At 38.0% G+C, this 14,993-nt stretch overlaps 1 protein-coding gene across 5 annotated transcripts; it reads left to right on the forward strand.

Moving 5' to 3' along the window:
• Positions 1-922: 922 nt before the first annotated feature.
• On the forward strand, positions 923-14,135 carry LOC143880457 (uncharacterized). Of its 5 annotated transcripts, none has more exons than XM_077383483.1 (6): positions 923-1,074; positions 4,605-4,868; positions 5,569-5,683; positions 7,565-7,683; positions 9,369-9,429; positions 13,870-14,135. In XM_077383483.1, exons 2-5 carry the CDS (start codon positions 4,642-4,644, stop codon positions 9,418-9,420), a joined length of 513 nt encoding a protein of 170 aa, XP_077239598.1. In that variant the 5' UTR covers positions 923-1,074; positions 4,605-4,641; the 3' UTR covers positions 9,421-9,429; positions 13,870-14,135. The 5 variants fall into 5 exon arrangements, with proteins under 5 accessions (XP_077239598.1, XP_077239599.1, XP_077239597.1 ...); XM_077383484.1 differs by lacking the exon at positions 923-1,074 and adding an exon at positions 1,092-1,110; XM_077383482.1 differs by lacking the exon at positions 923-1,074 and adding an exon at positions 1,113-1,229.
• The last annotated feature ends 858 nt before the right edge of the window (positions 14,136-14,993 follow it).

A 14,993-nucleotide genomic window follows, 5' to 3' on the forward strand; every position in this document is an offset into this window, starting at 1 on the left:
AGTTAGGATTGGATGATTGGCGTTATTTTTGGGCCATCGGAGATCGAAAGAAAGGCCTAAAAAATGTTAAACTACACATATGCAATGTTCATCAGCTCCATTGGCCTATCGTACGTATATAGAAAAAATGTAGCAGTTTTTAAAGTAAACTATCCATACGGTTGTAGCAATGATATAATTTGCATAATTTGTGGTTGAGGGTACCACAGGCATCATCTTCTCGGATGAAAAAATTAAGCTGTTAAACCCATTTCCATATTTTTTTGAATGTTTTTTGCCATTTCAGATCTTTAGTTCTAGATGGACAGCTGAGGGGTCAACATTCCTCCGATCGGATGAACGTTTCTCCAGTTGGACGGTTGAGATTATCTGATGACTGAAGCATCATCATCTCGTATGAAAACATGTATCTGAGCTCCTTTTTTTTAAAATTCAAAATCTGTAGTTCTAAATAGACAGGTGAAAAAACAATTGAGCGAAGGTTTGCCCCAGCCCAACAATTAATTTGTTGAAAGGTAGGCCCCACCTGTGCGGTCCACACCATAGGACGATCCAAGCCGGTTGGGGCTAACTCAGAACTGGGTTTGGGCTGTTGAGGGGTGCAACTCCAGCTCGTTCAACCATCGCCCCACCTTCGAAGCGCCGAAAGCTAGGGTTACAGGCTCCCGCGATAAAGTCCGGCGTTGGTGAACTGAGAAATAAATAGCCAATTTTCTCTAGGGGTGCAATCGGTTCGGGTTGGGTCCAACCCAACCCGACCCGAGGAACCCATTTTTTCAACCCGAACCTGACCCGACTTCAACCCGACTCACCCTGAATTTTAAGCTTTAAAAAAATAATAATAATAAATTATAAAAAATGTCGGATTTCACTCAGGTCGTGTTGCCAAACCCTCAACTCAAACCCGACCCGACCCGAACCAACATGGGTTGGGTAAAAGTCAACCCGACCCGACCCGACCCGGCCGGACCTGAACCCGATCCTAGTTGCACCCAATTTTCCCTAATATTTGGCGATGTGGGACTGAAGGGGCAAGGCTCTCTCTCTAGTCCCCTTCTCTCTGTCTTAGCCACGGTAAGTTTCGGATCCTCTAAGTAACTTTCTTACCCAGTAAGAGTTCCTTCTCCACCTCATGTACTCCATTTCATTTTGATTTTATCAGAAATTGGATGTGCTAGCAGTTATTGGTAGGTAGGTAAATCGATCCGTACACTGTTAATTATTAACAGGTGAAGGATTTTAAGCATATGTATCCGCTAATAAGGAAAATATTGATTTGGGGAATGTTTTTTTTGTTTTTGTTTCATTGATACGCCTTTATATATAAGTGTTTCTTTCATTGGAAATGAATATAGATGCTTTTGTATTCTATTGCTTCTATACTTGTGCATAAAAAGATTTAGAATATGATATCACATTGGAAACTTGCCACCATGTTGTTCTAATCAAACAGCAGAGAAAGATCATTCCCAATGTTTGGGAAAATGAGATCTATTCCAACAAAAAGGTCTTGATTGGGAAGGATATATATAGAATATTATGGGCAGCGTGTATAGGAAATAAGTAACTTCACAAAAACTGATGATGCCACCTACAACAACTCAACTCAACTAATCCTTTGTCCCAAATAGTTGAGGTCGGCTAATGAATCCTTTAGAAAATTTTCATGAAGAAGGTGAAAGGATCTACCTGGTTCGAATCTTGACACTAGTTGGGTTCGTCTACATGGATCATTTTCTTCCATTCTATCCTATCGAAGCTCATGTTCTCTGATATGTACCTAGCCCTCAAGTCTTTCCTCACTGTTTCTACCCAAGTTATTTTCGGTCTGCCTCCTATCGTTGCAAATTTCTGTGAAAGGTCTTATTCTAAAGTTCCTCCTAAATGAGTGCTTCATCACTATAAATTCGTGATATAATGAGGCGCACCCACAATTGCCACCTCTGATTGATTTGAACTGTTCATTTGATAGGCCTTACTTTGAATCTCACATGTCCTAGGAATCATGCAAACCATCCAATAGTGTGTGATTTTTGTTAAACTACAAATATGCGAGTGGTTCACTTGCAACATAATAAAATGCGTATAATTGGAAGTAAGGATTGGATGATTGGCGTGATTTTTGGGCCATCGGAGATCGAAAGAAAGGCCTAGAAAATGGATGCCCCATATTAAAGAAACTTGGACCCACTATACTATAGTGGGCACCTTGATAATGAGGTCGTGCATAGTGAAGCATTCCTTTAGTTTGCGTACTTCATCATGTTAATGTAACTTCATAACCAGGTGTTGTATATTAGTGTAACCACATAATCAGCTGTCATATCTTGTTATCTTTGTTTTCCTTCCAAACCTGGGACGAATAGGCTTCTACCTTCTTTTAGACTTCATTTATAAAATACTTTTTTGCTTCTGTATGCAATCTTCAGTTGATTATTCTCTTTGATGCAAAAACTTGGATTGGTAAACATAATTACATTGTGGTTGCTTATTTTAGGAGAGACCTGTTCAGCTCAACTATTGGAAGATATGCGACAATTTGTCTTAGTGTATTGAATTTGGTCATTGCATCTGGTCATTTTCTATTTATTCTACGCGCATGACGAGCTTTCATTGTTACTTACTGCAGATTATACTTAACATTGGGCTTTGTTCAGTAGTATTGAACTGGTAAATATTTATTTACTGGTAATTGTTTGAGGCTGCACTATCTCGTACTCAAAATTTGACTAACTGGTAGTTGACCCAAATAACTTGGTCGATTGAAAATTCCTTGATGCTAAAAAATGTCCAGACAACTGTTAGCTCGAGTGTTGGTTGTGCAAAGTCCATATAAGGGAATATAAAGATGGGTAATGACACTATGGGATGAAGCTATGTAAGATAGGCACGAGACACAAATTGGAGCCACAACATGAGCATGCCAGACTTTTCATCTGCTGGTTCGTATTGTGCAGTTATCATAGCCTAGGAACTGCCCTCGACTGGAGATCCTAACCATCCAGTTGGAGGCCTTGAATGTGGTTCGTTGCTCAATCTTTTTTACCATCCATCATAGGCTACAGATACTACATTTAGGATCATCCAACGAGTGGGTTTTTTTGCTTATGTCATCTGCGTTGGGGCCCACCGAATCATGTGCCAACTTATAGATGGGCTCAACCACGAGTATCTCATGTAGGTGCATCTCGTAGTGTCATTGCTCCATAAGGAGTTAATCTTTTTATTTTGCTTTTGATTTGAATCCATTACTCTTGAGTCTGATTGCGGTGAGGGAGTTATAGGAAGAACAATCATAGCTGAGATATCATTGATGATGCAAAGGGGAGGAGTTCCAATAGGAGAGCCTCTACTAATTCTGTTTCCATTCCCATTGAAACCGAAACAACCGAAATGCATAAACCAAAATTGTAAGTGTAATAGAAGTATACTATATCAGTGTGTATTGCATAATTATAATTATGTGAATTGTATGCGAAATGTGGTACATTTACTATGTATAAATTTTTGTATGAATTGCATGTAAATTTTGGTATGTATTAAATTGTCAAACATGTGCTGCACTTCATGTCACTAGGTGTTCCGTGTTAGTAAACCATTATGGATGGTTGTCTTGCTTATGTGATGGTTTCTAAGGGGCCGTTTGGATACGCGGATTTTAGAATCTCGGATTTCCTCAAAATCCTGGATGAGAGACGAGAGAAGAAGGAGACCGTCCGTTGTTTTTTGATTTCTCGCCCTTTTTTCTGTTGAGCGAGAGAGTAGGAGATCGTCACCTGTTACCATGATTTAGAAATCTCAAGATGGGGGAGAGATTTCTAAAACTTGGATTTCTTACTTAAAATCCAGGATAATGGATTGTAAAATCTATAATTTTACACCGCTTTCAAACTAAAACCCGGATTCTAAAATCCACGTATCATTATAGATTTTACAATGGAAGTAGATTGCAGATGTGGGGGGAAGTAGGTTGCAGATGAAAGGTTTAAGTAAGAAATCCAGGTTTTAGAAATCTCTCCCTCATCCAGAGATTTCTAAAACCTGAAAATACAGACGATCTCCTACTCTCCCACTCGACGGAAAGAAGGGTGAGAAATCAGAAATGACAGACGGTCTACTTCTCTCGTCTCCCATCTCGGATTTTGAGGAAATCCAAGATTCTAAAATCCGCATATCCAAACAGTCCCTAAGTGTTTATTTGTGCTTATTCCAGCATTTCTTGAAGTTTCATCATTAAATTCTATCACTTGCATATGTTTCTATGATTTTATAAGATTTCCATAGAAATTTCCAACCGAAACCGTCCGTGGTGACCAAACCGAAACCGAAATTTAAAACCTTATATTTAACTATAGCTCTTGAACAAATAGTGTTCTCTTGGATTTGTTGAACCTCTAGTGTTCGGATCTGCCTTCCTGTTGTTCATTTCTGCGGTTCATAATTCGATTGTTATCATGTAGTATATCAAACCATAGTGCGTACTATTTTGTGTTAATCCAGTTTGCAAGAAACTATAATGTCGAGAAAACTTGTAACACTTGTGTTTACCAAATAAATAAATATCACCATTTTTTTAATTTTATAAACATCTCCATCTTCATCAGGTGAAAAGAGAAGGAAAAGTGGGAGCCTGGGAGGAAAATGCAGTTCTTTGGAGGGGCAGAGATCATAAGCCCATCTCCTCCTGTGCCACCTACAGGTGGAAACAAGATGAACATGATGTATGTTTTTAACAGGAATGGGGTTTGCCTTTTCTACAGGGAATGGAATCGTCCTCTCAAGACCCTCAACCCTCAACAGGACAATAAACTCATGTTTGGACTCCTCTTCTCCCTCAAATCACTTACTGCCAAGATGGACCCCACAAGGTATGCAATGTTACTACTCATTCAAATCAAAACTCTTCTCCATCTCTGAACATTATTCCCAAATTGATTGCAGATGCATTGATCAAGAGGATCCCATCCTATCTTATCACATGGAAAAATATGTAATGGTGTCAATCAATGAAATATTGCGTTCCTTTATTTTTTATGAGTCTAGAAAGTAGTCAGCAACTAGTTAGGTATATACTTTAGCCCTTATTGACATGTGAGATTGGAGATGGTACACTTCCAAGGACTGCAATATTAGGTTGAACGCATCAATATTTAGATAAATTTTTTTTTTGTTATTCCAACACATGGAAAGAGTGGAACTTTGCCTAATTTCATTTTACTGGTTCTATCTTTTTGTTTATTTTACTTAAAAAATACTGATCAATTTGTGTGTGTGCGTGTGCGCATGCATGCGCGCATGCGTGTTTGTGCGCGTGCGTGCACACACAGATGGCAAGTTTCATATGGTTGATATTTTACTTCCATCAGTGGAAAATTCCTTTCTTGTTATTTTTCTTCTTTTATTGCGTCTCTCTCTCTCTCTCTCTCTCTCTCTCTCTCTCTCTCTCTCTCTCTCCTGTGTGTATGGAGGTTTTGAGATCGAGAGATTGACTCATGCGGTTGATATTCTGCTTCTTTTATTACATCAATGGAATTCATTTCTTTTGTTTTATGTTCTCTTGTTGGGCAGTGTTGATAAAGGGAACCTTGGGGTGCCCCAATTACCGGGCCAAGGCTGTTCCTTTCACAGCTTTCGTACCAACACATACAAATTAAGTCTCATGGAAACTCCTTCTGGGATAAAGGTCAGTAGATGTGTTCTCCTTTTTTACAATGTCTTTATGTGTCTGTTTCAAAAATTTGCATCTAGGAGAAACTGCACACTGCACTTCCATGAAACATCACATTTTTCTCAAGAGTTGCATGTGGTTGGCATTTTGGTTTATTAGTGGAAGAGCATGGTATAAACTTGTAGCTGCTCAATGTTGCATAGAAATTTTGGGGCGTCTCTTACCTTTTCCTTTTATTTCTAGTGAATGACTTAGCATTCCAGTTTACTGAAGGGTAATTATTTTATGTTTCGTTTCCATTATGGACACGTAATGATAAATATGTTGCTAATATTAGTATCAGTAGGAGATGAACCATTCTGCTCATCTGTTCTGATAGAGTTGAAAGCTTGAGATAGTAGGCAAGGACTGGGTTGTTTCCATAATAATTGGTGTTTCAATTCATTCTCAAGTTGAAAGTGGTGAGGGTGCTTGGTTTCTTGTAGCATCACTTTGAGTAGTGATAGACATCACAGTTATCGTAAAATTTGTGATGCTTTCAGACTGGGAGCATTGGCATTGACGAAGTGAACATTTGTCTCCGATGTTGACATGGAGTAAGACCGGTTAATTTGTCTGCATCAAGTCTAATAAATGTGTGCAATGAGGGATCCGTCAAAGCAATGGACCAAAACAAACACATAAGGAGAAGAGCTATGAGGTTGGAGTGCTATTGTTGTTCGAGAATTCCTTCTTATTTCTAGTCAAACAGGAGTCAAAATTCATTACAAGAGAGAAGGGTTTAGGATTGCCGTGGGGAAATCTGTGTATCATGCCGTCCTTTTTATTATTGTTATCAAGAATATACTTTTACCTTTCATCTTTTGCTTTGTTTTCTATTAGAAAACAACATCAACACATATATTGTTCCCTCTATCTCATGAATTACTTGTGCGTATTGTTATACCCTTGGTCTGGTTTTGGGTTTTTTTCTTCTTCTTCCACATAGATGGATCTAAACTAAAGGCCCCTAGCAGCCCGTTTGACTTGATTGCTATCAGATTAGGTTCTTTTTCACCCAGTGACCTGAAATATTATATCCATGACACAAATATCAGAATTAGCTTCTCGTTTACACATTTCTAGAGGAACTTACCCAACCATGCAAAACTTGATCCTCCAAAAAACATGTTCTGCATTGCCAGTTGAACAATTATCTCTCTCCCTTACAGATAGGCAGTTCCCAGTAACTACTTTCCATACAAGAGTATAATCGAACTTGTAAGCCCTTACACGAATAATTATCCATCGTCTTGACTAGGACACTAAATGGAAAATCACCCAAAGCACCAATATCAATCTCATTTCCTGCAACAAACTGATTCATGTGACCATATCATCAGTGATAAAGATCATATCCTCCTTATTTATTCTTCTTCATATTTGTTTTGGTTTTCGAGGTTTGTCTCCCACCAAACAAGTAGTCCCACTCCTGACGCATTTGTGCTCTCTAGAAGGCATGTGAACCTCTTTACATGATGTTCATGTTTTTTTACATTGTAAAAGTTCAATTTCCTATTCCATTGGTTGATTAAATTATTCTTCTGCATAACTTTGAGAAGTTATTGCAGCAAATATCATGGTCAATAACTGTGTGGAGATTTGAAGAAGTCCTGGCTGGATTGTGATAGTTTGAAAAGAAAACTACTGCCCAAAGTTCTCATTGACTGGAGCACATTTAATCTTAAGTTGGCTAACTTTGTGCTATTTTATGTTTCCTATGAAGTTTCCGTGTTTCATGACCATGAAAAGTGCAAGTCCTACTTGTTACTATCAAAGCTCTATGGTGGTTTTTTTCCCTCTCAAAACATATTGTGTTGCCACTTTACCACTGTATATGTCTTTTTTGTAATGCAGATTATCTTGGTTACTCATCCCAAGACTGGAGATCTTCGGGAGGCCCTGAGGTACATATACAACATCTATGTGGAGTACGTTGTTAAGAATCCCCTCTACACTCCTGGAACACTTATTAGGTGATTGTTTAACTTGAATTTTCTTGTATTTTAGTAATTGTTGAATCATTCATATCCTCGTGTTAGAGTAAATATAATTATGGCTAGGTTCAGCTACTTACTGTGTCATATGGCATACTACATGTTTTATGTGATCAGATTATTATTTATTGCCTTAATAAAAAAAGGAACATGTTTATGCAAATTAAGAATGTCAGTGTCATCTCATGCTTGTTTTGTTAGAGAATTTGAACAAAGCCTCTAGATCCAAAATTAGGCCCCGGGACATGCCTAAACCAACTGGATTTTGAAATTTAGTTGCTGTGCCAAGTTCAACGTGTGGGAAAATGATAAACAAATTTCCAAACAACAATATTTTTTCTTAAATAAACATCTGGTCCACTTTTCTTCTTATACTACAATTAATTTAAACATAAGGTCTAAAAAAGTTTTGTAGTTGCTATACCTATAGACACTGACAAAACCATAGTTGCCAGTGTGGGAAGAGAAAGCCAGAAGTGGAAAGCATGAAGGGTCGGGTAAGAGTGAAGGGAAGTGGCATGGAAGCGTGAAATAATTGAAAAAATTACAAAATTTAAAAACAAGTAAATTCCAGTTTCCAACAAGCATAAGAAATTTGAACCCACCATCATAAATAATTACACACAAATTCAAGAACACAGTTAGAACATCCTTGGCAGCCATGAAATTTTTCCATCAAAAATTGGTGGGAGAAGGGCAAGGAGGGTAGTAGAGGGGGATAATTGAGAGAGCAAGTGAGGAGGGAAGGGAAGTGGCATGGAAGTGTGAAATAATTGAAAAAATTACAAAATTTAAAAACAAGTAAATTCCAGTTTCCAACAAGCATAAGAAATTTGAACCCACCATCATAAATTACACACAAATTCAAGAACACAGTTAGAACATCCTTGGCAGCCATGAAATTTTTTCATCAAAAAATTGGTGGGAGAAGGGCAAGGAGGGTAGTAGAGGGTGATAATTGAGAGAGCAAGTGAGGGAGTGAGAAGTGACTAAAAACAGGAAAAAGAAAAACTAATTCTGAGGTCACAAGTTCAATCCCAGCTTATCTGAAAAAAGAAAAAGGAAAAACTCTACTCACAAATAATCAGTCAGGAGCAAAAACCATAGTGACGCTAATATGGTTTTTGCTCACAAAGAATCAGACGAGCAAAAACCATAATGACAGCCATTATGTTTTTTCCCTTGCACGTGTCTTAGCAAATTAGTTCCATGTGTTCCTGCCCAAGCCAAAGTTTATGACAAGTGCGTTCAACATGTAACTTCCAAGCATTCAAAGAGAATGTTAGAACCTTATGGATCAAAATTAATATCATGTTCTCTAGAATATTTTTTCATGCACTGAATATACCCATGCCAAGCCCAAATGTTAAACTGATGTTTGGCTGGTACTGGAAATGATTTAGTTATACTTCTTCTTTCCGATTTTGCATTTTTTTTCATGCTAATCTAACTAAATAACCAGTTATTGCGTCTTGTTATCTTAACTTTTGTCAAAACCTTGCATCCATTTTAGCAAACCCCGAGAAGATAGGCCTTGGGCTTCTATTATGTCGTTTATAAAATATTTTGTGCTTTTATATCCAAGTGTCAGTTGATTCTTCCCTTTGATGCAAAATTCTTGGACTGTTAAACCTAATTACATTGCTGGATGCTAATACTTTCAGGTGTGAGCTGTTCAATTCAACTCTTGACCAATATGTGAAAATTTTAGTTTAGCAAGCTGAGGTACTGCCCTTGGTATCTGGTCATTTGCTATACATTTTATGTGCATAAAATGCTATCAGTATTTCGTAATGTGGCTGATTTTATTTACCGCATGACTTTGCTGAATAATATTAAACTGGTAAATATGTGATCAGTGTATGGGTTTGGATCCAGTGATTGTCCAGGCTCCACTATCTCGTACTCAACATGTGCGTAACCGGCACTTGCCTCATATAACTTGGTTGGTTGAAAATTTATTAGTTCTCAAAGAAGTAAAGGTAATTATTTGCTCAAGAGTTTAGATATAATAACTGTGGGACAATCTCTGCCCCTTTTGTATTCCCTCCATTAGTAGAATTAACCAAAAATAAAGTCAGAAAATAGATCAATTACCTAAGTACCTGAGTCTAATTAATAAAGTCAGAAAATAGATCAATTACCCCTTTTGTATCATCACTAAAATCCAATTTTTAGATGAGAATAAAATAACTCACAGGCTCAACATTGTGGGAAAGTAAATGTTTCCTAGACTGTCTGATGGTGTGAAGGGATTCACATATGTTTCTCTGGTCATGCTCTAGCTAATCTGAGGTTATTTTTTATTAATTAAGTGGATGTAAAAGTTCTTCTTTCATGTCGCAATATTTTTGGATAGAAGGTGATTTGTCAATGCTAAATGATGGTTGAAACTTGAAAGGATACTCACTGCTACCAAAGTACTAAGAGACGGAGGGGACTCTTTCTCTCTGCACCTTATGAGGAATTTTGTTTGGATGGAGCAATGTTTTTGTTGAAGACCTTGTTATGTACTTAAGGGTATTTTGAATATTTTGTAAAAACCCACTTCAGTGAATAAATTTGAAGAGTGATCGTGAGACATCCCCGCATTTTTCTCCCCTATGACGTCTATATTCTCTTCTTTCTATTTTCTTTCCTCCAAAACGTGTGACATGGTATCATAGCCACAGATCTGATCTAGTCCTTGTTTTGTCCTTGCCTATCCCATTTCCGTACTTTTCTCTTTTTTATTGATCTTTTTTTCTCCTCTGCGTCGAGCTGAAGAAATCCTAGATCTAAGGTTTCCTTGTGCAGCAACCATAATGGTTGGGTGCTGTTTCGGCACGTAAGTGGTCCATGTCATCTTTTTTTTTTAAAGAAAAATAATCAGAGGAGATGTTGTTATGTTCTATTTGAAGCTCTTCTTGCATTAAGTACTATTTATCTAAGATTGTTTTGTTCCTCTTCCCTATCACGGATGGTAAAACAGATGGAAAATCAAGTGTGCTTGGTCACTCTTGAGTTCTTTGGACTGCAAATGGCTTCCATGAAATTGAATGGAACAAAACCTAGAATGGTCTGAGCCTGTCCACACCTTTCTTATTGCACTGGGAAACTGAAATATACCACAGAAAACAAGCTCCATTCCAATGCAGCAACTATAATGACTGGGTGTAGGAAGATGGCCAAATGATGGCGTGGCTTTAAAAAAAATATGGATCTATCTATTAGTAACAATGTCATTTTTTGGATTCGACTTAGGAGATTTGGCATTCTTTATGTGAGATATACTCGTCCGACAAAACATCTCACTCTTATAGCAATTTTACGAGGAGATGTTGCATTACAACCATGGGCAAAAATGTGGGTGACTATTATGCTTCTCTGAAAGGTACGAGGGAGGAACTTAATGTGTGTCAAGGTCTCACTAATGAATAGGCACTACAGAGGCAGCAACATGAAGAATTTAGGGGGGCATTTGGATCTAGAGAAAAACATGTAAAAATTCAATTGAAAATAATATTCAATTTTCCTTGAAAACCAAAAAAAAAAAATTGATTTGGAAAAACATTTCTTGAAAACAAGTTTAACAAAAGATGACATGGAATTTTTTTCTTGCAAAAAAATTCCATACATCCAGGCAGCACCTTACACTATCCAAATTTCTCTCACGATTACAGTCGATTTTGTTAAGCTACAAATTTTGTGCAGCAAGGACATACAAGCCTCAAATGATACATTTTCTCTTCTTCATTGAATTTGGAACCGTTTCTAATCCAAGCCCTAATGATTTGGCAACCCTTGAGCAAGTGTTACCTAGAGGGTGTGGTATTGGCGGTTGTGGAATAGGCTTAGATGCAGGAACCTTTTCTTGGGGTGCCGCTCCCACCTCAGAACCTCGATTCGGCTCTCCTTTGGAAGGAAGCTTCCAGGGAGCGCGACCCCAGAGAGACAGAAACTGCTCTAATGACGCTCTCATCCTGCTTCTATTACTCTATAGGTCCCACCATCACCAACTTCCTTATATGAAACTCCTCCAACTCTTCATAGTACTTCATTGGAGCAAGCACAAAGGCTTGTCCATTTTTAGAAGGCACGAGGAACGAGTGCACACAAATGAAGATGGTGAAGATGGCTAGAAATTAGCTTTTAGATGTACTTAAATTTTGAAAGATACATATGAAAATGGTTAGAAACTATTATTTTTTGATGTACTTGAATTTTGAAAGATATATAAAGAAAATATTACATACACGCTCCCATGGCGCTCCCAAAGTTAGACTCTTCTAGACCCCACGCTTCCCTGCCCCCGCTCCCGCCTCCGCCTCCGCCCCCGCACCTGCTTCGTGCTTCTAAGGGAATAGGTAATTGCAGTGGCCGTACAAGTGTCGGGAAATGTAGACTATGGTTTGTGAAATTATACCATCGATTTTTATTGGGATTTAGTTGTAAACCAACATGGCTAATCAAGTATCACAATGTAGAAGGTTCAGTTCAGCATTTGCCCACAGTCCACACATACCTCATCCTTACAACAATCTGACCCTAATGGTAACATTGTCAGGTACAGTTTGCTCTCTTCTATGTATTTCGTTTCTTGTGTGATTAACTCAGCGACATCTGATCATATTACGGCTCACTTAGGTGTGTTTTCATCTTTAAAGAAATCTCCTCCTTTTGGTTCTGTTACTTTACAAGATGGTACTCCTCCTTTTGGTTCTGTTACTTTACGAGATGGTACTGTATCAAAAGTTTCTAGAATTGGAAAGGGTCATAGTAGTTCCAGTTCCAACCTTACCTTATCCTCTATATTTTATGCTTGGTTCTTTTAATCTTATGTTTGTCAGTAAACTTTCATTCTCTTAATTGGGAATCACCTTCTATCCTTATTATTTTTTTCAGGATCTCAAGGTTTCAAGACATTTGTGGAGGTCGTGAGGCTAGAGGTTTATACTACGTCAATCAGAGTTCTGTAGGTGCTTCCCTTCAATCTGTTGCTTCACCCCATCAACGGCATTGCTGTTTCGGACATCCATCCTTGAAGTGTTAATAAGTTATGGTTCCATCTTCGTCTTCCATGTCTCAGTTACATTGTGAAGTCTGAGTTTTGTAGACATCATAGGGTGTCATCTCCTCCTTGTCTGGAGAATTGTAGCCATAGGTGGTCCTTGTCTGGAGAATTGTAGAGTTTCCTTTTTCTGTAGTACGAGGAGGAATCTGGACAAAATGCAACTGGCAGAAAAGCAAAATCTTCTTCCGCGGAAAGAAAAGGAAATAGCCAGAAAGTCAAAGAACGGCGACCAGGAAGGTGAGTGGCCCTCCAGAAAAAGCTCGCCACTTTCTATCATCAATCACCGTGAGTAGAAAGCTTTGGTCTTGTTGGCCCCACTCGCTATCGGATTCGAACCGCGCTTGAATTGGAACAGATTTTGAGTCCGTCGAGGCAGGGGATCCAGAGCTAAGCCCCCTTCCTATTGGAGGCCGGGTGGCCTCGCCCCACAAGCACCCAACCCTCCTTTTTTCTGCTCTTCCTTCGGTTTGGCTCCACTAACGCGCCTTATGTAGGTGTGGGTGTGTGGGTGGTGGTGGTTTTTTTTTTTTTTTTTGAAGGGGGGGGTGTGTTCACGCTAGTCGTATTAGAATCCTGCTTGGGTTAAGATATTTTGTTTATTTCATAGATGATTGTTCAAAAATAACATGGATTTATTTAATGAAAGATTGTTTGAATTGTTTTTCAAATTTCCAATCCTTTCACATGGAAATTAAAAATCAATTTGGGGTGATTATATGTCCTTTTCGTTCTGATAGCGCGAAAGAATATACGATCAACGTGTCCTTTTTTTTTCTGATAGCGCAAAAGAATATATGATCAACATGATATTTTACATCAAACGTCTTGTGTACAAACTCGACAAAATTGAATTTTTGAATGTAAAAATCAGCATCTTCTTGAACTAGCATGTTTTTTGGTGTTTCTTTTGAATGTTTTAAATTTATTGGGGTGGTGTTGTACTTACTAGTTCTTTAATCAATCATATGCTCTCTTATGCCCTCCATGACAAATCTTCCAATTGCTCTTTGCAAAGGTAAACTTTCCTGTATAACTCATTGTATTTTTCAGTTTTTGCCCTTCGATCATTTATCCCCTTGCTAGCCTAAATTTGCAACGTTCATTTCTTCCAGATGTGTTCCTCCTTCACATGTTCATGGACTTTCTCATTCTGGTTGGCCCAAGACAATGGAAGATGAAATAACTGTGCTTTATACTATTGATACATGGGTTGACTAATTTGTCCTCAGGGGAACATGTTGTAGGATGCTGATGGGTTTTATACAGTTAAATATCTTTCAGATGGCCTTGTTGAATGTCTTAAATCCCAATTGGGGGCTAAAGGTTACTCTCAGACATATGGCATTGATTATAAGGACACTTTCTCTCCTTTGGCTGACTCTTTTTTGTGTCATCATTTCCCTGGCTGCTAATTGGAATTGACCTATCTTTCAATTAGATGTCAAAAATGCATTTCTTCACGGTGTTTTTATTTTATTTTTTAAAGTGTATATGAATCACCCACATGAATTTGTTGCTTAGAGGGAGTCGGATAAGGTATGCAAGTTGAAGAGCATCTATGGGCTACAACAGTCCTCACATGCTTGGTTTGACAACTTCAACAAAATTGTAATTGCTTATGAGATGAAAAGAAATGAAGCTAATAACACCATTTTTTTGTCGAGAGAGTGATTCCAAAATTATTATGCTAGTGGTAGATGTTGATGACGTTTTCTTAACAGGAGATGTTGCTCTGGGAATTCAAAATTTGAAACAACATGTGTTCACATTTTTCAGAAAAAAGATTTGAGACCTCTGCATTATTCTTGGGCATTGAGTTAGCAAGATCAAAACAGGGCATCAAGATATCACAGAAAATATGTAGTTGATTTACTCAAAGAAACATGGTTGCTTGGCTCAAAACCAGTTATTAGTTATTACACGTATCAGCATTGACGGTAAATTGGCGACTAATGTTGGAGAGTTATATGAGGATCTAGGATGATATCATAGATTGGTGGATAAGTTAATTTACTTGACTATTAAATGAGGGTGATGATATTTTCACTCCCCCTGCAGTACGCATTCGCTCCCCTCGTTAACGCTTTTTGACGTCAAATCACGTTAGAAGGGGAGCGAATGCGTACTGTAGGGGGAGTGAAAATATCATTGCCCTTAAATGACCAAATATCACTTTGCTGTGTGTTGTTAGTCAATTTATGAATTCTCCTCAAATACCAAATTGGAATGCAATTAT

Source organism: Tasmannia lanceolata, unplaced genomic scaffold (assembly GCF_043159265.1).
Source record: "Tasmannia lanceolata isolate RefF3 unplaced genomic scaffold, GAP_Taslan_0.1 ptg000006l, whole genome shotgun sequence".
Classification (NCBI taxonomy): Eukaryota; Viridiplantae; Streptophyta; class Magnoliopsida; order Canellales; family Winteraceae; genus Tasmannia; species Tasmannia lanceolata.